This window comes from Pituophis catenifer, unplaced genomic scaffold (assembly GCF_029215685.1).
Source record: "Pituophis catenifer annectens isolate HBS135680 unplaced genomic scaffold, rPitCat1.0.hap2 SCAF_1, whole genome shotgun sequence".
In the NCBI taxonomy this organism is placed as follows: domain Eukaryota; kingdom Metazoa; phylum Chordata; class Lepidosauria; order Squamata; family Colubridae; genus Pituophis; species Pituophis catenifer.
In genome coordinates this window covers 306,654,095-306,676,719 of record NW_027256881.1, presented here as the reverse complement: position 1 = coordinate 306,676,719, position 22,625 = coordinate 306,654,095, and the positions used below count along the sequence as shown (strand labels likewise).

The following is a 22,625-nucleotide window of genomic DNA, read 5'->3' as shown; positions in this document are numbered from 1 at the left end:
CACAGCTCCATTTGCATGAGTGGCAGCTGCACACATGCACATGCGCAGTTCAATTTGTGCAAGTGGCTCACAACAAGTGTGAGGGGACCCAGATTGTGGGGGCAATAAACTGACTTTGTATAAATATACAAAAGTATGAAGCCTATTCCTTAACGCATTGTAAGCCGCCCTGAGTCTCCGGAGAAGGGCGGCATATAAATTAAAGCAAAAAAAAAAAGTTGAGTTGTGCACCCTTGCACATGTACCTACCACTTGCAAGGGACCGTCCCCTCTCCCCCCACTCTGTTGGGCCAGGAAAGGTTGGGGACCACGGCCTTAAGTGACCTTTCATATCTTGGGGAATACCTGTATTGATCAGGAAACTGGAAAACATCAATTTATAATAGAAGGCTTTGTCACTATCTGGAAAACTATAAATTATTGATATGCAGTCTTGATTTAGGATAAACTCAGGGCAATTTACAACAGTTAAATGAATACCGTATTTTTCGGAGTATAAGACACACCTTTTTTCCCTCCTAAAAGAGGCTGAAAATTTGGGTGCGTCTTATACTCCGAATGAAGCTTTTTTGAAGCTTTTTTTCAGCCCTAACGAGGTGCTAGCAAGTGAAGTGATCTCCGCTTCCCTGCTTTGCCTGCTCCCTCCAACTCTCAGCTGTGAAGTTTTTTTTCAGCGATCTCCGTGGTTTCCCTGGTTTTCTCATTGCTTCTCTCTCCAAAGATCAGTTGTGCTTTAGAAGCTGTTTTTTAACCCCAAGCAAGGGATAAAAACCAGCAAACTAATGTGCTGAAGCTGACCAGACTAAGGATGCTAGCCAGAGGAATAGCCAGGTAGGCAGATTTTTTATCCCTATTTTTCTCCCCAAAAACTAAGCTATGTCTTATACTCCAGTGCATTTTATACTCCGAAAAATATGGTATGTTGAACTAGAAATATTGTAAGTCAAAATATAAAAGTTCATGCCTATATAATATTCTGAGGCTGTTAAGAAAGAGTGATGAACGTACAGAAAGTTGTTAGTGTTAAATACTATTAGTGGTTACATCAAAAAAGTTATTTTAAGCATTTTGTTATCTTTAATTTTTAATGTATATACTCATTGGAAATACTAGCTACAACATCATAGCCTTTTATATAATTGAACTCCTTGATTCATGACTTTGTTCTATAGTACTTGGTAGTGTATTTAATTTTTAATGTGTTTTATTTTGCATTTATTGATGCAGATCTATAATTCTCAATTCTATTAAAAAATAACATTTTATAGTAATATATCTGTATATGCTTGAAGACATTTAGCAACTGAAATGGTATACTTTATAGTTTTCTTTCTCTTTAACAGGTTCAGGGAAAAGACCCTTCAGTGGACATTACTCAGGATCTTGTGGATGAATCTGAAGAGGAACGTTTTGATGATATGTCATCTCCAGGTCTAGAGTTACCATCCTGTGAATTAAATCGATTAGAAGAGATTGCAGAACTTGTGGCATCTTCACTGCCTTCCCCATTGCGGCGTGAAAAACTTGCTTTAGCACTTGAAAATGAGGGCTACATAAAAAAACTCTTAGAAATTTTTCATGTGTGTGAGGACTTGGAAAATACAGAAGGACTACATCATTTGTATGAAATTATTAAGGGAATCTTCCTCTTGAATAGAACTGCACTTTTTGAAGTCATGTTTTCTGAAGAATGTATAATGGATGTAATTGGATGTCTAGAATATGATCCTTCTTTATCACAGTCACGGAAACACAGGGAATTTCTGACAAAAACTGCAAAATTTAAAGAAGTTATTCCAATATCTGATCCGGAGCTGAAACAAAAAATACACCAGACATACAGAGTACAGTATATTCAAGATATGGTTCTGCCTACTCCTTCAGTATTTGAGGAAAACATGTTGTCTACTCTTCATTCATTCATATTTTTTAATAAAGTAGAAATAGTTGGTATGTTACAGGTAAGTCTGGATTTTTTTTTAAATTGAGTTTTTTTTTCATTTACAGGTGGTCCTTGCACCAGCCTTACTGTTAAAAGTAATATTGCATTTAATGCTGACAACACATTCTTCACAACAAAGTGCCATAAATATTATGAATAGGGTGAAGAAAATAGTTTTGAATTTGAACCACTTCTATGTATTTTGTTTTGAATGTAAAATCACTTTTTAACAGGCCAGTTTTACATTCTGATAATCTCGGAAGAGTTTTGTCCTTGAAGCTGTTAGCTTTTAATTTGAAACATCTCCCAAATGATAAAGGCAATCCATTATGCACCAGCACCAGGTATTGGAATTAAGAACAGTTTGAATTTGAAATGTTTTTTCCTTTCTCTAAAACATCAGAGGGTTGTTGACAATTGCAAGGCTTAAAATGTTAAATAGAAATATTTTGTTTCCTTATACAAATAGAGAATTTTTAATATATAATATATATTGAGCCTTTCTAAGTAAAAATGCAGAAGTTGTCTATAAAGCAAAGACAGATATTTTTACACTTGCCATAGCAAAAGATGAAAGCATCTTCCATGCATAAGCAGTTCAATTAATGTAGTGGCTGTGCTCATTTTTCTCAAGGATATGGTTTTCTATCAAGGATTTATCAATGATATGGTTCTTTGAGCAGCTGGTTTAGAGATGTGCATTAGTAGAATCTTCCAAATTAATATGCTTTTTGAAAAATTGCATGGATTTTGCTTTAAAGAAAGGTTTTTGTGCAAATACTACTGATTCCAACATGCTCTTTCTGAATAAGATTTGGGGAGGGGAGGAGTATATTTAAACTTTAGGGATGGTCTAGGACAACTCGCTATGGCCAAGTCACCACGGCCAACTTGCCATGGGATAACTGGCCATGGGAAAACTCACTGGGACAATTCAATGCTGAATTAATCATTTCATTTAATTACTTCTATTATTGGTGATCACATTATCTTCAAATTTATTGTAACTCTTGTATTTCTAGATTTTTAATTTTATTATTATTGACTACATTTCTGTTGAAATTAATTTAACATTTGTGTTTGTTGAATTGTCTTATTGCAAGTTGTCCCTGGCAAATTGGCCGTGGTGAATTGTCCCATTCCGTTCAGCGGTTTTTGAAAGTTGCTAACCAGGAATGGAAATGATAATCAACAGATTCATATAGCTGAAGGAGACCATGTATGTTTTATAGTCTAATACTCTCCTTAGTGCAGGATCCATTAAATTACCACTGGACACAGCCAACTAGCCTCTGTTTGAAGAACCATTGACTACTTTGTGTGGTAGTCTCTTTCACTGTCAGACAGTTCATAAAGGAAATTCCATCTGATGTTTAAACTGAAATGTTTCCTTGTAGTTTTAATCCATTGGTTCTGATTCTTTCCTCTGAGTTGGACAATAGAGAATAAACCCATTCCAGCTTCTGGTGGCGCAGTGGTTAGAATGCAATACTGCAGGCTTTTTCTGCTGACTGCCGGCTGCCTGCAATTTGGCAGTTTGAGTCTCACTGGCTCAAGGTTGACTCGGCCTTCCATCCTTCCAAGGTCGGTAAAATGAGGACCCAGATTGTTGGGGGCAATATGCTGACACTATAAACTGCTTAGAGAGGGCTATAAAGCACTGTGAAATGGTATAGAAGTCTAAGTGCTATTGCTATTCTTTGTGGCAGCCCTAATTTAGATAACTTAAATTCTGGATGGAAAGTGGTAGCAGATTTTCATGATAATGTCTTGATTCTACTTGATCTGTAGATAGCATGTGATCAGTCTGACCATAGGATCCCCTTAGAGCACTTTTGACCTAGACTTTAGATATCACATTGTTAGCATTTGTCCCTGGATGTTCTGTTATAGAAGCTAAATTGGGAGACTTCTGATTCCTTCTTATTCATCTAATGACAGTTTGAGATTATAAATCTGTTGACATTATAGCTCTGCTCTTCTTTTACACCCAAGAATACCATTATGGGCCTTTTGGATTTATTTGTTGGTGTCTAAGAGGCAGTAGCAGTAACCAGGAGTGCTTTTTATTGCCTCCTTGTTATATTCCAGTCAGGGACTATCTTGAGTGACTGGATCTGAGCTATTTAAGAGTGCAATGTGTTTTATCAGAGCAGAGTGCAAGTGCGATGTGCTTTATCAAGAGCAGCCTCTGGAGCTTTCAGTTGATAGAAAGTGGCACTTCCCAAATGCTGATGTGGCCCAGAAAATGTGAATCACTTCTAATTAAAATTGCCAAGTTTGTTTTCATAACAATATGTCTGGAACCATGTTCCATCATAATCTCTCATTCAAAGGAAGTATTGACTAAACAGCATTAGAACAGAGAAGGGTAACACTCACAGCCAGTAGCAACAATATCTGTACTTCAGAATAGAATATTCTTCCTTCAAAAAAATCATTTCTACTATGCATTACCACTACTTGTTAAAATACTGTAGAACAGACCATAGTTAGCAGAACACTGTCAGGCTTTGATCATCTACTTGGTTTACAGATACTTTTCAGGACCATCCTTTTCAAATGGAATTGACCTGAAATACAGCTTTCAGAGAGCTACTGAGAATTTCTTGCTTTGGGGAGGTGAGAGAAGCAAAGACCCAGAAACAGTCTCTTAAAACCAGATATCAACCTTAATGATTTTATGAAAGCTTGTTAAGACAAGTTGTATCAAAGAACTAATAGAAGAGAATATATGGAGCTCAGGGTTGAACTGTGGAGCTCTTGGTACTCTGAGCATGATTGTTTGCTTGCAGACATTTCATTACTTGACTAGGTAACATCATCAATTCTAGGGAAGTTATCAGAGAACCTGATAACAGGTTTAAAGGACATGGGCTCCCTTGGTTTGGTTTAGGTTATTTATTACTAGGGATATCATGTTATTTTGTTCAATTTTCATATTTATATTTACATTGTTAATCACTAGAAAATCTTTGTGATTACAGCATTATAAAAGTTTGATAAATCAGAAATATATACTATGAGGCTTTATGTGGAGATAATTTGAATTTGACTGATGTACCATATGATGAAAAATTGTCATTCCTTTTCATAGCATTTTGTTATTTTGAGATATGATTATAAGGTTTTATTAAAATATAGTAGATTTTAGTTCAAGGTATTTACTGTTTTGTTTTTTAAAGTAGTTTATAAAAGGTCAATGTTCTTAAATCATTTAAACAAATCATAATTTATTTTCAAAAAAAATTATTTGAAAAGAATATTGGCAAAGAGAGGCTAAGTATCTTCACATACAATACTAAATCTCCTTTGATTCTTAAAAACTGGTTTATTTACCTTTGTTACTATCTTGGATAAGATTAGAGGTTATTAGTAGATTAGAAGTAGAAAAAGTTAACATGCTACAAATATTTCTAGACAGTCAGAATAAAGACTTGAACAAGTAATAGGGCTGTAATGTATAGGAATAAATGTGGAATGGTAATGTAATAGAATAGGCAACACAATGAACATTTTAAAAAGTAAGGTATTATGGTGAATAGATATATTGGTACCTGCCAGATAGGAATTATTCTGATTAAAGCTCAGTTTTAATTAAGCTGCTTCTGAGATGATAAATTAAGTACATTCTTGTTATTTGACACCCTCTTAGTATATATTAATTTCTACTCAAATAGAAGGTATGTGTTTACTTTCTAAGTACAACTATTATGAAGCATTTTTATTTTGTTTCTTTCTGATTAATGTTAATACTGTAAAATAATTGGATGATGATATTTAATACTAAAGCAGAAGCAAAGCTGAGAAATCTTTAGGTGGTAAACCAGTTTCATTTCCAGTTTAGGTAAGACGAAGATATTTTTTTCATAGGTTTAGAGGAGAATCATCATGACTAAGCAGCTTTTACATTGTATTAAAATGCTTATTTATATTGTTTATGGAATAAAAACTAATCAAAATAATGGTTTAATAAAATTAATTTCAATTAATGAAATGTATTTCTGAATTGTTTTTTGTAGATGTATTTTTTTTTTAAAGGGGGAGTCATCTATCTTTTTCTTTATGTTTGCAATCTAAGAAAGAAACATTGTTTCCCAGTTTTATCAATGCCTATTGTACAGGTAGCCCTCGACTTACAACAGTTCATTTATTGACTGTTCAAAGTTACAACACACTGAAAAAAGTAACATGACTGTTTTTCACACAATCAATGTAGCATCCCATCGGTCATGTGATCAAAATTCAGACGCTTGGCAACTGACTCATATTTACGACGGTTGCTGTGTCCCAGAGTCATGTGGTCACCTTTTGCAACCTTCTGACAAGCAAAATCAGTGGGGAAGCTAGATTCACTTAACAACCATGTAACTAAGTTAACCACAGTGATTTAGTTAACAACTATCGAAAGAACGGTCTTAAAGTGGGGTAAAACTCAATAACTGGTCATTTAGCAAGTGAAATTTTGGGCTCAATTGTCGTAAATTGAGGACTACCTATATTTTTCAGGATTACTATGGTAGGCAATCCTTTTTATGATCAATAATGGACATTCAAAATAATTTTGCTTGAGCCTGTATGTTGTCTCTGTTTCATTATCTAATCTGTGCTCCACATCCTATATTCCTTGTACTTTTGTCATTATGTTTTAGAGAAAAGGATAAGGGCTTGATTGGGGATGTGTACATTGACATCAACTGTAGAAGGACATCTGTTCTGTCTCTACCATCTCCAGATATCGGTCATCTATAGAATATATTTTGGTTTACTCCTTGTGATATCTGAGATAGGCTCCTTCTTAATAATATAGAAAAAAAAGTATAATATTTTGAAAAAATGTATTTACATTTTAAGCAACAATTTTAGTTATTTAAAATCGTTTTTATTTACCTGGCTTATGATACTATGGTATCAAAAAACTAAAGGTACTTTCTACAGTATTAATAGGAATTTCATGCCTTTAGATGCAATAAGAATGTATTTGGGATAATATAAATAAGGAATGATATGTGTAATTATTAAAAATAAACTACCTGCAAAGAATAAAAGGATCATATTCTGAAATATGATGAAACAGAAGTGAAGACCATTGTCTTCCTTCCTTATAGCAATAAACCTTATTCATATGTAAAGTTTTAATTTTATTTGTTTATTTATTAGGGATTGGCTTTTGATGATCCATGTTATATTCTGAAAGAGTAATAGTTTTCATTTAATATTAAAAAAATGTTATGCCTACGCTTTAAAACTGGTCCATTTTTAGTTTTAGGAATGGGAGATAGTGGTTAAAATAGGTCTAGCTATTCAAATACCATTATCTGGATATTTTTAAATAGGTCTTTTGATTAAAGTGAAAATTAAATAGCATTTTGCTAAAAAATATTTAAAACATCCTCTGAACACAGAAAAATAACAGAAATAAACTGAAGAGCAATTGGTTAGCATGACATAATTTCTATTCATGTCTCTGCAAAAACCTTGGTGATATTATATAATGACTTATGTCTTGAAATACAATTGAACCTGGTCATTTCTTAAAACATTCTCAATGATTGAATATTGTAGACGGTATGTTTGACTTCTAAAATTAGTGGGAATTTATTCTTAACAAGCAAAATGAAATTTATTTTTTTACAATATTTTTAAATTGAGCACATACCAATGATCTATATACTGTACTTGTCCTTTCAAATTACCAGATTTGTCCCTGGTGCTTTGTTTCCTAGAGGGGAATGATGGAATATACATTATAGATATTTAGTTTTAATTCAAATTTCTGAACATAATTTGTGTGATTTGTGTTTTATTTTCATAGGAAGATGAAAAATTCTTAACAGACCTATTTGCACAACTTACAGATGAAGCAACAGATGAAGAGAAAAGACAGGAGTTGGTAGGAATGTTTTTATAAATGATTAAAAAGACAGTTGCTGTATTTTCTTTATTGATAAACATGGTTCTTTTTTCTGTGTTTCAGGTAAATTTCCTTAAAGAATTTTGTGCATTTTCTCAAACATTACAACCTCAAAACCGTGATGCTTTTTTCAAAACGTTGTCAAATATGGGCATACTTCCAGCATTAGAAGTCATACTAGTAAGTTTCCAAACTAGGTATCTTAATTTGGATAACTGTTTTCAGCCTTCTATAATATAAACAATTTAATTTTTGGGTGGATATACAGTGTTTTTGTGATTTATATTCTGTCCTATCATGATCCAACCAAGAAATAAAAGAGAACAGAGCAAAAACACAGGCAAACAGAAAAAAAGAGGAAAAGCCTAAAAAACTCAAGTTTCTAGTCAAGGAACACACCATAGAAACCAAGTCGAACTGCAATATTGTCAGAATGGAGAATATTTTAAGATTGAGACAGTACATAGAAAATGAAATTATAAATAAGTGAATTAAAGCAATAAAAAATAAATTTTTGATTATGCCTTTCCATCACAATCTGTTTTTGTTTGTTTCCAGGGCATGGATGATGCCCAAGTACGTAGTGCGGCTACTGATATATTCTCATATTTAGTTGAATATAACCCATCTATGGTACGAGAATTTGTCATGCAAGAAGCTCAGCAGAATGATGATGTAAGTAGATGATCTTTGGTGATGCATCCATTAATAAAGAATATGAATAAAATTAGTTTCAGAACTGTTAATTGAGTTACTTTTGTATAACTTTAAAAGTGGCTAACAGTTATATAAATTTGTGGCTCTCAGTTTTACATAACATACAGTAAAATTGTTCAAACTCCTTGAGATGTGTTGGATTATAAATTTAGTAATATTTATTTAACTTGATGAAACTTTATAGAAAAAAAATCTAAATAATCTCTCACTGACTTCCTGCAAGTGAGTTTACTGTTTAGAATTTAATTTGAGGAGTATACAATCATCTCCCAAATTTATTTTCTTAGCACGTGTTTCTTTTTTTCCTCCCAGGTCTTCAAATTTGGTTCAGTATTACTTATTTATCAGTAATAACCATTATTGTTACAAATGAGATTTCCTTATATAGCTATTATTTGCAAATCAATTCCTTTAAATTATTATTTGAGAATTCTACTTATTAACTCTAATGCTAATCATATTGTAATCTTGTGAGCAAGAATTCAGCTATTAAAATGTTTCTCCTCCATGCTACTAAAAGAAATACAGGTAGTCCTCAATTTACAACTGCGATTGATCCTGGAATTACAGTTGTAAATTGTGCCAGTCATTAAGTGAGTCATCTTGTGACTGACCCAATTTTATAACAGTTTTGCAGTGGTTGTTAAACTAATCACCTTAATTCATTAAGTGACTCACGGTCATTAAGCAAACCCACTGTCCATAATTGGCTGGTTTTTGCTGGAAGCCAGAAGTAAATACTTGTTTCCTGCAAAAAATGTCATAAATCATGGTCCTGTCATTAAGGGCAGGGCACATGACATAAATGTGGGCCAATTGTCAAGCTCCCAAAACGTGATCACAGAACCTTGTGGGAGGGATAACTGTCAGAACTTTGAATCCAGATCATAAATACTTTTTTTAGCATCTGTTGGAATTTAACAGATTAAAAGAGTTGGAAGGGACCTTGTAGGTCATCTAGTCCAACCCTCCTGCCCAAGCAGGAGACCCTACACCATTTCTGACAGATGGCAGTCCAGTCTCTTCTTGAAAGCCTCCAGTGATGAAGCTGAAGTTCAGATATTCTTCTGAAGGCAAGCCATTGGTTGATTGCTCTAACTGTCAGAAAATTTCTCCTTATTTCTAGATTGAATCTCTCCTTGTTCAGTTTCCATCCATTATTCCTTGTCTGACCTTCAGGTGCTTTGGAAAATAGCTTGACCTCCTCCTTTCTGTGTCCTCAAATATTGGAACACTGCTATCATGTCTCCCCTGGTCCTTCTCTTCCCTAGACTAGCCATGCCCAGTTCCTGCAACCGTTCATATGTTTTAGCCTCCAGTCCTCTAATCATCTTGGTTGCTCTTCTCTGCACTCTTTCTAGAGTCCCAACATCTTTTTTATAGTGTGGTGACCAAAACCGGATGCAGTATTTTAAGTGCAGTCTTACTAAGTCTTTAAAGAGTGGTATTAGTACCTCACTGAACTTCCAACGGTCACTAAGGAACTGGTCATAAGACTACCTATAGGGGGCTACAGATGAGCTATTCCTTCTCTCTCCAGCAGCCCCCCCCCCCCTTAGTTTAATTGCTGGTTGTGTGGAGGACAGATGTCTCACATTTTAGGGAAAAAATTAGAACTGCCACTGGAAGGGCTGAGCAGTCCATCCTTTCTCCATGTACCTTCTGTATACTTACACATGTATAAATCCATGTTATCTATGGTAACTGTGCACATATATGCAACTGTACTGAAATGGCCTTCCACTTTAAAACAGTTGACTAATAATATACTATATTATTTTGATAAAACTGTTTCTTCAGTGGCACAGTTTTACTATTTATCTTGAATTCTGTTAGACAGAAAATATTTTTTAACTATTATAAATTTATTTATCTAAAATAATATGGCAAGCAACAAAAGAAGAACCAGTAAAGGTCGAAGGAGACCCCCATGCTATGATCATTTTAATCTGGGAGAGTACAGTTGTGCCCCCAAGGGCTGACTATATTCCAATTCAGTTGGCTTGAAATCCACAGCTATTGTGTCTTGCTAGTTTCAGTCTGAATGTGCTTTCTGCGATCCCACTCTTAATTCTCTTTAAGGACTGGCTCAGAGTATCACTATATCTCCTGTCAGACCAGGAGTGAATAACAGTATCATTAGTATATTGATGTAGTATAATGATATATAGAAGGCTGTGAAAATATTTACAGACCCCTCGCCAATAAAGAATTCTATCTATCTATGATGATAACTGCTGACAGATGATCTCTCCCAGCAGTTTTCATCCCTTGCCATCATTGATAGGAATCAGCCACTCAGGAAGAATAACTCCAATTCAGTGCTCCTAGTCCCAATCCTTACATCATATCCAGGAAAATATCATGACCCTGATATTGAAAGCCACTAAGAGATTCCATAGGACCAGAGTCCCCAAAATGATCTTCTAACAGAACGGCCATTATGGCTTTTTTTCCATGACTAGGCTCAACGCTTGTTGATAGAGATCCAAATAAACAGTTTTATCCAGGATTCTCTGTTGATCATCTTAACAATATTCATTGAAAAGAAAAAAATTGCAGACAAGACTATATAGTTGTCTAAAATAACCAATTTACTGATTGCTTCTTGAGGGGATGAAAGATAAATGCTTCTTTTTCAAAAATGGTTTCTTTTGTCTACACTAAGTATTTCAGTCCCTTGCTGCATATTTCCTATTATAAATATATTACTTGTCAAATTGTGCAGTCAACATAAGTGTCTGTGGATCATTGTCCAATGACATTACATAAATATTTTTGCTGCCTTCATAGATCAAGCAATAAACAAATAATTATAACTCTTATTAGGATCCTTCTCTCTTTGTGAATGCTGTCTTAAAATCTTTTTATAATATATGACCTTGGGACACATTTACTTTTTTTTTTTTTTTTGAAAAAGTGCAATATTAGTGGATGCTGATATAGAAACACAGTTCTGTTTGATTCACAAGTTCAGACCTCATAACTGGAATTGCTTTTTGGTATATTTCACCTTTTAGTTATGCTTAATTTTTTTGGTGTTTTATATTTTTAATTAGGATATCTTGCTCATTAACCTCATCATAGAACACATGATTTGTGATACAGATCCAGAACTTGGAGGAGCAGTCCAGTTGATGGGCCTATTACGTACTTTGGTGGATCCAGAAAACATGCTAGCTACTGCAAATGTAAGCACAAAAATAAATTCTTACATTATTTTTTTTTCTGTTAAAACCTTAAAGGATTGGTATGCATTAAGTAGAAATTGGTTTCTTTTTATTCTATAGAAAACAGAAAAGACAGAATTTTTGGGATTCTTTTATAAACACTGTATGCATGTCCTCACTGCACCATTACTGGCCAATACTACAGAAGAAAAGCCTAGCAAAGGTGAGCCTTCAGGAGGTTTTTCCACTGTTTTCTGAACCATAAAATTAGCAAGTGATGATTGCATATAAGGAAGAACTCTACTGTAAGGATTAGTGTGGTATCATACTCTGTTACATTCCTATTAGACTTTGGGTCATAGACCCAAAGTGTTCCCTTTTTAAAGTTATTAGATGTTACCGCTCTCTTGAATGTATTTTACTCACGCCCAAATTTATTGCTTATAGACGTGAAATTTATTTAGCTCTTTATTTATATCTTAACTCTATTATAAATAGAGTTATACTATAAAGTATACTATAGTATACTCTATTATAAATAGAGTTATACTATAGAGTTATATTATAAAGTTCTGGTGGTAAAAGAACTTAAGAAATGGTGAGGGAAAAAAAGTCTATGCTTTCCTCCCTTTTTTAACGGTATTAAATTCCATAAAGTATTTGCTTTACATGCCTAACAATTGAGAGGAAAATTAAGTGATACAATATAGCGTGTGTTTATGTTTATGTTTAGCTTTTGCAGGTAATAAATTGTGAGCTATAAAAGGACATCTGTTGAAAATAATGGAAATGTATATCAGCAAATACATTATTTGTTTTGCTTTTAGATGACTTTCAGACTGCCCAGTTATTGGCCTTGATATTAGAGTTATTAACTTTCTGTGTAGAACATCATACATACCATATAAAGAACTACATAATTAACAAGGATATTCTTCGAAGAGTACTAGTTCTAATGGCCTCAAAGCATGCATTCTTGGCACTATGTAAGTACGATGTAGTGTAGGCCTCTGCCTTTATGTATTCACAGTCTTTTTAGATGTTTCATTTGCCTGTTATTTTGAATGAAAACAGAAAACATGAAATAAAACATAATTTGTGTTGTTTTTTTAATAGCATTGTGTGGTACTTTGAAATTCATCTCTAAAAGATACTACTGAGCACAAATGTGTAGTATCTGTCTGCAGAACCTTGAAGCAGGCATACTTTTTCCCAGAGATGTGTGGTTGCCCTGTACAGCTGCTTTTCCATCCTGGGAACAAGTGTTGTAGCCAACTCTTTTCATATAGTCTTTTAAACACTTTATGGAGACGGAATCCAAAGTGCTGCACAGCCTTATTTTTTCTCCCTAATTTCTAGCTATAAGTATTTTTTTTTATTTTTTATATAATAGCTTAATACCTGTTATGAGTGGTATAAAGGATAGGGAACCTGATATTGAGATGCTTTGGGATATAATTTGCAGATTTCTACTATTGACCATAGTGATCAGACTGATGGGAAGTTGCTGGAAAGGCCCAAAACTGCTTGTCCTTGTTCTATGTACTTTTACTCTTGTTAGTATATTTCCAATGTCAACTGAGTTTGCTTTTTGCTATAATGTTGCTATATTAAGAAAAGACCCTATATCTACAGATAGAATAGCTTCTTTTAAAAAAATTAATTCGCTCTTCCCTTCATGTAGCCCATCAAATCCACTTTGCAGAGTTGGATGATGTTTCAGTGTAGAATTTGGCAGAGCATAGGAGCTACAGATAGAAGGAAATAGAGAATTTCTCATTGCACAACTAGAAATCAATTTACACAATATTACATGTCTGTTATATACAGTACTACTTTGTGACAATACACTCTACAAAACAAAACCATTACAAACGTCTTGACCAAAGAGTGGGCAGTTTTTATTCATCAGTATTGTAGTTTTATCTGTATAGCATGGCCAGTTGTTAAACATACATTTGCTAGACACAATAAATGAGGTTATGCACAAGCATTTTTAGAAAATAAAGCATGATTTTTTGCAGTTCAGTGTTTTTGGAATTTTTGTCTCATATCCAAACTTTTAAAAAGGTAAAGAAAGCATACTGTTGAATCTCCAGTATGCTTTTTTTTCCTTCCTTTTTTAAAATTCAGAATAGGGTGTAGAATTCCAAGAAGCACTGAACTGCAGAAAAACATGCTTTATTTTCTAAAAATATTAACACAGACCAATTCTTTAATTAAAAGAATCTTAAAATATTAAAGTCAAATGAAGTATATCTGTGAATATGTAGGAAGTTGTCTGCAGGTACAATGTTACCTGTCTATGATCTAATCCTAGGACTGTGTTCACTATTGAAAATATGTATTTTCTCCACTAGGTGCCCTACGTTTTAAAAGAAAGATAATTGGATTGAAGGATGAATTTTACAATCGCTATATAATGAAAAGTTTTTTGTTTGAACCAGTGGTCAAAGCATTTCTCAACAATGGATCCCGCTATAATCTAATGAATTCTGCTATTATAGAAATGTTTGAATTTATTAGAGTGGTGAGTATTTCTTTTTAGAGAAGAATGAATGTTGATACTTGGGAATTAAGTGAAGTTGACTTGCATATATTCACATGGAAGGAAAAGTTCACAAAATCAGAAACTGGAGATTAGGAAGAGCGAATATTCCCATAATATTGATTGTGATAGAATTATGAGACTTTATATGGATTCTTTGAGGAAAACCTTTACAATCACTTTTACCTAGAAGTAAGACTTATGGAAAAATGTCCATTAATCATTGTTATAAAGACAGTGGCTCAGAAATACACAAATATGTAAAAATGGAAATCCACAATTTATGTGAATCAAAAGATTGTGATTAATCTTTTGCCACAAAATAGGGTTCTATAACATTAGGTCAGGAATATAGAAAATAAAGAACTTGGTTTGATTGTACACAAGGAAATCACCATTCCTGATCTTTAGAAAAAATGTGTTGGGCTAGGGATTAATGAATTTGGATCATTTGCCTTCAAGAGACTTGTGTTGGGTGCTGCTCCTAACAAATCCTAGCTAGTGTTTTGCTCTTACACACACACCAAGTCTTAAGCAGAAAAAAATGCATTTATTTTACATGATGGCCCTAATATTTTTTGAATTATTTTCTAAATTAAATCTCACATTGTTTTAAAAGTACTGAAGTCTTTGAAAAGTATATTTTCTTTTATTTCCTTATGGAATGACCACAAGAACATGTAATTCTATGAATTTTAATTTTGCCAAATTGGAAGTTACCCTGTAAGTGGAATGTAAATGGAATGAAGATAATTCTGATCTAGTACCGCCTCTTCTGATCATCACTGACATACTAGGAAATAATGGTATTTAAGATAGAGGCTTATACATTTTTTTAAAAAGTACTTTGTATTACCAGTTCTGGAGGGCAAGTTTGATGTAGTAGTTAAAGATTCTGAGTTAGAAGTGGGTAGATCTCTGTTCTAGCCCTCATTTAAGTACAAACTTCAGTTGAGTGGTTTTGGACCAGTCATTATCTCTCAGCCCTAGCATGGAAAGTTGAAAACCATCCCAGAAGTTATTGGCAAACCACTTATTAAAAATGTTGCTAAGAAAACTCTATAGGTCTGTCTTTGTAGCAGCCAGGAGTCAGAATTGATTCAGAAGGCTGTAATAACACCATTATAACTTGTATTAAAAATGATACTTTGAAGCCTAGCTGTTTTGAGCAAAAATAAAATGAACAAGAAGCAATTTTATAAAACGTTGATGGACATTCTGTAGACTACCATGTTATTACTATGAATTGGAGCCATAGACTCCTTTCTGCCTCCACAAATAGCACTGGTTTATTTGACTATGTTGCCAGGACATCCAAATGTAGTATGACTGATTGATTCAAATAATTTGTTTTAAATTTCTTTTTTCAATTTGTTCTGCTTGAAAGAAGAATGACAAAATGCTAAGATTAAATGACAAACATACTAAGGTAGATGGACAGTTTACAACTATTCCACTTCAGTGCAGTAGACCAGCTGTTTTTGCAGTGATAATTATGTTTATGTTGCTTATCAGTTATATACATGAAAGACTACCTGACTTATTAACAGATCAGATACACTCTATTATATGTTTTTGACCAAAATTGTATAGTTTTTAATGTTTTTAATGGATTAAAATAACTTTGTTTACCAGGAAGACATAAAATCCTTAACAGCTCATGTAATTGAGAATTATTGGAAGGCACTAGAAGATGTAGATTATGTACAGACTTTCAAAGGTTTGAAATTACGTTATGAGCAACAAAGGGAAAGACAAGATAATCCCAAACTTGACAGGTTAGTGCACTCTGAAATTATTATTAGATGTTTGCCTATTGAAAATTTACTGAAAAATAGAACAAGATCCATAGTCCGGTTATTGAAATGTCTTTTCTATGGATAGTTGAATGATCATTTATTTTGAAACAGCAAAAATGAGAGTGGTGTAATAGATGCACTATTTTGGAGATATGTTTTAAGTTTTTTTAAAAAGTATTGTACAGAAAATAAACATATCCATACATTTGAACAAAATAAATTTTCTATATGAATGTTGCAACATGCATTCATATTATTCATTGTCAAAAGCAGAAGGTCCTAACAACTATTATATAATTTACTACCAGTATAGTGGTATAGGTACTAGACTCATAATACAAGCATAATTTGTATATATACTCACGTGGCAGATCCTCTTCAGTCATTCAAATAATGTAGATCAGGGGTCACCAACCTTTCGGACCTCAGGGACCACTAAATTCATAATTTTAAATCCCATGGACCACTAATAGGAATTAGTGATGGGATGAGGTCCTTCAGGCACTTAGTGTGGCCACCTGTTAGCAAAGAAGCGCCCGGGGTCAACCCTAGCTTTGCTGTCCATTGCAGCTAGCAATCTCAAATACGACCAAGAATGAATGTTTGCCTTGTAGCCAGCCCAGGCACTAGATCACCCACCCACCCACCCCTCAAACTCTGTCTCTGGAGGAGCCCGGCTGACGTTTCGTGCACCGCTGACTGAAGCATCTGGACTCCCAAGGAAGGAGGGAGAAGCTGGAGCTACTAAACAGGCAGCCAAGCTAAATGCCTGAAGGATCCCATCCCATCAGCGAGTGGGATTAATTACTTTGGCAGGCCGTATCCGGCCCAGGGGCCATAGTTTGAGGATCCCTAACAGTGCAATATAAAAAATGCAAAAATGCAAAGATTTTTCTGCAGACCACCAAAATTTTCTTGCGGACCACCAGTTGATGACCACTGATGTAGATAATGTAGTAGAAATCTGTGAAAAAGTGAAAAATTGATGAAATTTAAGCACAGTCTCTTCGCTGACTTAAGTTGCATGAAAAATGTCTTTTTAAGAATGCATCAGAATTCCCAGAACTGACTTTGAGTAGTAGATACTTCCTTGAGGATGCTAGGAGTTGGTTTATGTCACAGGTGTCAAACTTGCGGCACTACATTGCCGTCACATGACATTTCATGAAGTTTTTCCCATTTGTGGAGCTGGGGGAGGGGGCTTGGCCTGTTTGTGACGCATCTGGCCCGCGGGCCACCAATTTGACACCCCTGGTTTATGTAATACCTGAAACTGTAATTATGGTTTTTTTTTTTTTTTTTTTTTTTGCTTTAATTTATATGCCGCCCCTCTCCGGAGACTCAGGGCGGCTTACAATATGTTAAGCAATAGCCTTCATACTTTTGTATATTTATACAAAGTCAGCTTATTGCCCCCACAATCTGGGTCCTCATTTTACCTACCTTTGAAAGGATGGAAGGCTGAGTCAACCTTGAGCCTGGTGAGATTTGAACTTACAGTAATTGCAAGCAGCAGATGTTAATAACAGTGCTTTAGTCCACTGTGCTACCAAGGCTCCTGTTAATCTGATCACAATTAGGCTTACTGATTTAGGAGACTGTTCTTTGTTTCTTATTGTATATATAATTCAGGGTTGATTTACAAAATTTTAAGTACATATTACAAATTCACACCTGCAAAATATAGCTGAAGTGCTTTATTTTGGAATAACCATATGTTTGCATAGTGGCTAAGTAACTAGGTCAAAAATGATAATGTGTCACATTAACACATGAACACTTTCTCTTTTTCATTAATGACTGCAATCTGGAGTTAGTTTATTGGGAAAATGTATTAAAGTAGTTGAATGTGTTCTAAAAATATTAGAGAATTACGATTCAGTATGATACTCATTCTTAACAGTGTACGTATATTATAACCTCATTACAAAATCATCTTTTATAGCATGCGATCCATCTTAAGAAACCATAGATACAGAAGGGATGCAAGGACCTTGGAGGATGAAGAAGAAATGTGGTTTAACACTGATGAAGATGATATGGAAGATGGAGAGGTAGTGGTGCCACCCGCTGATAAAAGTAAAAATGATGAAGATATTATGGATCCTATAAGTAAATTTATGGAAAGAAAAAAATGTAAGTAACTTGAGGGAACATGTTACTAATTGCCAGCCTTGTCCCCATCACTAATCCCCCTGGCCAACATGAGGTAGAAAAGAACAGGTAAAGCTGCAAGGAGAGAGATGCTTCAGAAGTTAGAGAAGCCTTTAGATCATTTGGAGGACCATCTGTCTCCTCTTATTTCAACTCATTTCACAAGATCTGACAGGGTAGTTATGTTCCCAATATTAGGGTCTTTTCCATTGAGTCCTCTCTCCTCATTTGGTGGTCCAAGTATTTGAGCTTCAGCTTCAGTATCAGTCCTTCCGAAGAATAGTCAGGGTTGATTTCCTTTAGGATGACTGATTTGATCACCTTGCAGTCCAAGGGACTCTTGAGAGTCTTCTCCAACACATTTCAAAAGCAACCAATAAACTATTGGAGTTATCTTTCTAACATGGATCTCTCTCTGCTTTTCCTCTGTTGCCCTTTATTGTGATTACAACTTCTTATTATTAACAGAGGGATAGAATAAAGATCATGTGAAGTGTTAATAGCATTTTATAATGTCTTTATAAGATCACATTTGGTATATTGCATCCATTTTGGTCGCCACAATATAAAAAAGATGTTGAGGCTCTGGAAAGAGTGCAGAGAAGAGCAATAAAGATGAATAGGGGACTGGAGGCTAAAACATGAAGAATGGTTGCAGGAATTGGATATGTCTAGTTTAATGAAAAGGCGGGTGACATGATAGCAATGTTCCAATATCTAAGGGGCTGCCACCACCTGAAGGCAGGACAAGAAGTAATGTATGGAAACTAATCAAGGAGAGAACCAACCTAGAAGTAAGGAGAAATTTCTTGACAATTAGAACAATTAATCATTCCATTGTCATTCCATTGTCTCCAGAAACTCTGCTCCAACATTGGAGATTTTTAAGAGATTGGACAACCATTTGTCTGAAATGGTATAGGGTTTCCTGCTTAAGCAGGGGATTGGGTTAGCAGACCTCCAAGGACCCTTCCAACTCTGCTATTCTGTTATACTATTATTGTCAAGATATAGCTGTAATCTAATGCGAATTTGGATTTGCTATTATTTTTAGATCTGGTTATAACACTCTTCAATCATAAAAGCAAGTTAGCAAGAAAAGCTTGTCTGAATTAAATTTACCTGACTGTTTTTGGATAATAAATAGATATTGATGTTATCAATATAATAGATAAATAGGTATCTATCTATAGAGAGAATAACTATTGTATCTATTTAGCAATTCTGTGAGTCCCTTTCAACAATGAATACAATATAAATTTGTAATAAATGAAAGTAATGCAATACATATCAGTCAGCAGCAGTTCATAAAGCAGGTAAATGAATAATTAAAACTTTACAGCAAAGTTAAAATTTAGTCAGTTAAAATTCACAGATTTAAAATGCTTTGGAAAAATTAAAAATCTGCATCCTGTACTGAAAAACAATATAAATAATTGCTAGGCAAGCCATTCCATTGAAGAATATTGTTACCTACTTGGTAGATTTGTATCTCTGCATTAGTTGTTACTTCTACCTACTCACAACGACATAATGTGTGTAGTAGTGTGTAGGTATAGGTAACAACTAATGTCCTTTCCATTTGGGGGATAAGTGGTGATAAAATGTCATTGAAATAAGCAAAGGTACTTCAGTAATGTGAGCAGGTTATATCTTTATCCTATTAGTTTAATAGTCCAACTTGTTACAGCAGTGTTTGTTTTACATTCTAGTTAAAGAAAGTGAAGAAAAGGAAGTCCTTCTGAAAACTAACATTTCTGGTCGCCAGAGTCCGAGTTTTAAACTTTCCTTCTCAAGTGGTACAAAGACTAACCTCACCAGCCAATCATCAGCAAGTAATTTGCCTGGGTCCCCTGGATCTCCAGGATCTCCTGGGTCACCAGGATCTCCCGGATCAGTTTCTAAAAGCACATCTCAGATGGCAGCTATAACTACAAAGGTACTTTTTTTCCCTTTAGTCTGATCGTGTCTCAGTATTATATTTTCTGTATTATTCAATCAATCCACACAGTTACTATTGTGCAAATAGAATTGCCATTTGTTTGAATGGAGCTTGTGTGTGTTTCTCTACTTTTGTATCTGCTTAACAATTAACTGCTTTAAAATAATTATCATTGTTTATGTCTAGTTCACCTTTATTAATTTTTATTATCCATGTTGGAAATGTAAAGAATAATTCAGGGGTCTCTAACACCCGGTCCGTGACCCAGTGACGGGCTGCAGCCTGTTCAGAACCAGGCTGCAGAAATGGAGGGCAAACGCATAAGTGTGAAGCTGCATTTGTTAAAGTGGCACATGTGTGCGTGAAACCATCCCCTCCTCCACCTCCACTCCACTGCTGCCACCAGTCCACCAAGCCAGAAAGTTTGGGGACTGCTGAAATAATTGATAGAAATTAATCTAGTAAAGATTAAGAGATTGGGGTCAGGGCTTTCTGAGTTTCTCAACATGATGGTTAAAATGTATACTTTTAGAAAATTTACAGAGATTCATTATAGAGGATTTCACCCGAGGTTACTAGGTGAAAACTGCCCTCCAATTTACCTTCTCCCCTCAGTTCTTCTTCCGTCTCCAAATTATCAGAGACATTGAGACTGTTCTATACTTCTCTTGAGATAAATTGCTTCACCTTTGCTTTGGCTTTCCCATATATCCTGATCTACAATAAAGCATTTAAAGAACGATCAACTTTTATTGAGGAACATGAAATAAAATTGAAAATCATTCCCAATGGGCCTATAGCTATTAAAAATTTTCAGGAATGTGACAGATGCACTAATACGCTGACATCTCTGGATGGGCACTCAAATGTGCCTTTCATATCAAATATTTGACAAAACATTTCAGACATATCAATAGATCGATCATTAGCTGCTTTCATGGAAAATTGGTTTCCTGACAGCCGTCTTAACCCTTTGGTTGAATCAGTCTTATTTGCAGTTCAGCAAGAGCAATGTAATTTTCCTGTTGAAGTTATGAAATTCTTTCATAAAAGTTAATTTCTAATTTAAATACTGTAAACTTTAACTTTTGTAAATATTATAATTTAAATATAAATACTGTAATTAAATATTGTAAACATTGTGTTTTACAAGTTTATCAAGGTACTATAGTTCTACATGAAACAGTTCATTGAGCTGGTAAATTTATGAATGAAAGTCAGTTCAATTTACAAATGGTTTTTCGTTTTTTCAGAGAGGACTTGTTGGGCTCGTAGATTATCCTGATGATGATGAGGAAGAGGATGAAGAAACTCTACCTCTGACACAGAAAGCAAAGTTAGAGTCTTCATAATGACAAATATGAAGACCAGTATGGATTATGATATAAACTAGGTTTCCGGGTTTCCAGAGTGGGAAGTCCATATTATAAAAATAATAAACTCTAATGAATTACTGTGTATAACACAGATCAACTTTAAAACAGATTTCTGCTAATCAGTGCCAATTTGGCGGAGCAGAAGAAGAGGAAATACTACGCTTTATGGAAAAACATGCCTTTGACCTCTCCAGCTTGGACCACACATTGCCCTTTTCTCAGGGAAGGAAATGGAAAATACAACGCCAACAGGGCAGGAGTTTTGATGGTGGAATTCTGGATTGGCTGTTCAGTTGTTACAATCAGATTATGATTTCTTGGACCATGTACGAGATTTTGAAGAAAAGGCTTTTCTGCCATAATTCTTCATTAACTAAGAATGCCAGCAGTTTCTTTATATAAAGAGACCTGCCTTTAAAACCACACATTCTGAACATTTTAGTCAAACTTCAACAGATTTAAAAAAAAAAAAAAAAAAAAAACTCTTTTCGGGGAGGGCTCAACATGTTTCCTCTTTTTTTAATCTGTTCCCTTTTGCCCTTTAAACTGCAGATTTTTGTTTGGAGATGAGGGATATATCTGTCCCTTAATTAAAAGATTGAATGGAATTCTAGATGTCACTTTTATGTCATAATTTTATTTTTATTTTGCCCCGAGTGTATGCTTGGTTGTTGAGTATATATTTGGGACCATTAAAATTTTTTGATGTAATATAATCTCACTGTTGTGCTGGTACCTGTTTCATATGTGTAATTCTGTTCTACATCACATTTCCTAATGTGTTTAGAATTTTATGGGAGATGGTATAGTTTTTATTGAAAAAGAGCAAATTAATCTTGCCACAATGTGCATACAAAAGCAATACTATTTTGTGACTAAATATTTTATATTAAACTTTACATCATCAACTGTCTTGAAACAATTCAGGGAAATAGGTTGATTTTTTTTTACCAGAAAAATACTTTTTAAGTAATCTATAAATATGAAATTAGTATTCCAAAGAGATTTTGAAATTTCTTAACTCGGAACATACTGGTATGTTTAAATTCAATTTAAAGTGGTT

The 22,625-nt window shown here is 34.3% G+C and overlaps 1 protein-coding gene across 2 annotated transcripts in view; it reads left to right on the top strand.

Moving 5' to 3' along the window:
* The window catches only part of PPP4R3A (protein phosphatase 4 regulatory subunit 3A), a 32,247-nt gene extending 9,969 nt beyond the window's left edge, over positions 1-22,278 (top strand). The window contains exons 1-13 of one of the 2 annotated variants that reach the window (XM_070941347.1): positions 793-831; positions 1,344-1,961; positions 7,758-7,835; positions 7,920-8,036; positions 8,415-8,531; positions 11,633-11,764; positions 11,864-11,966; positions 12,571-12,729; positions 14,104-14,273; positions 15,927-16,069; positions 18,036-18,226; positions 19,957-20,183; positions 21,440-22,278. In XM_070941347.1, the coding sequence (XP_070797448.1) occupies positions 1,419-1,961; positions 7,758-7,835; positions 7,920-8,036; positions 8,415-8,531; positions 11,633-11,764; positions 11,864-11,966; positions 12,571-12,729; positions 14,104-14,273; positions 15,927-16,069; positions 18,036-18,226; positions 19,957-20,183; positions 21,440-21,538 (2,079 nt within the window). In that variant the 5' untranslated portion in view covers positions 793-831; positions 1,344-1,418 and the 3' untranslated portion in view covers positions 21,539-22,278. Of the gene's footprint in view, positions 1-792; positions 832-1,343; positions 1,962-7,757; positions 7,836-7,919; positions 8,037-8,414; positions 8,532-11,632; positions 11,765-11,863; positions 11,967-12,570; positions 12,730-14,103; positions 14,274-15,926; positions 16,070-18,035; positions 18,227-19,956; positions 20,184-21,439 lie in introns of those variants that run through there. The other variant, XM_070941339.1, reaches the window with a different exon arrangement.
* The last annotated feature ends 347 nt before the right edge of the window (positions 22,279-22,625 follow it).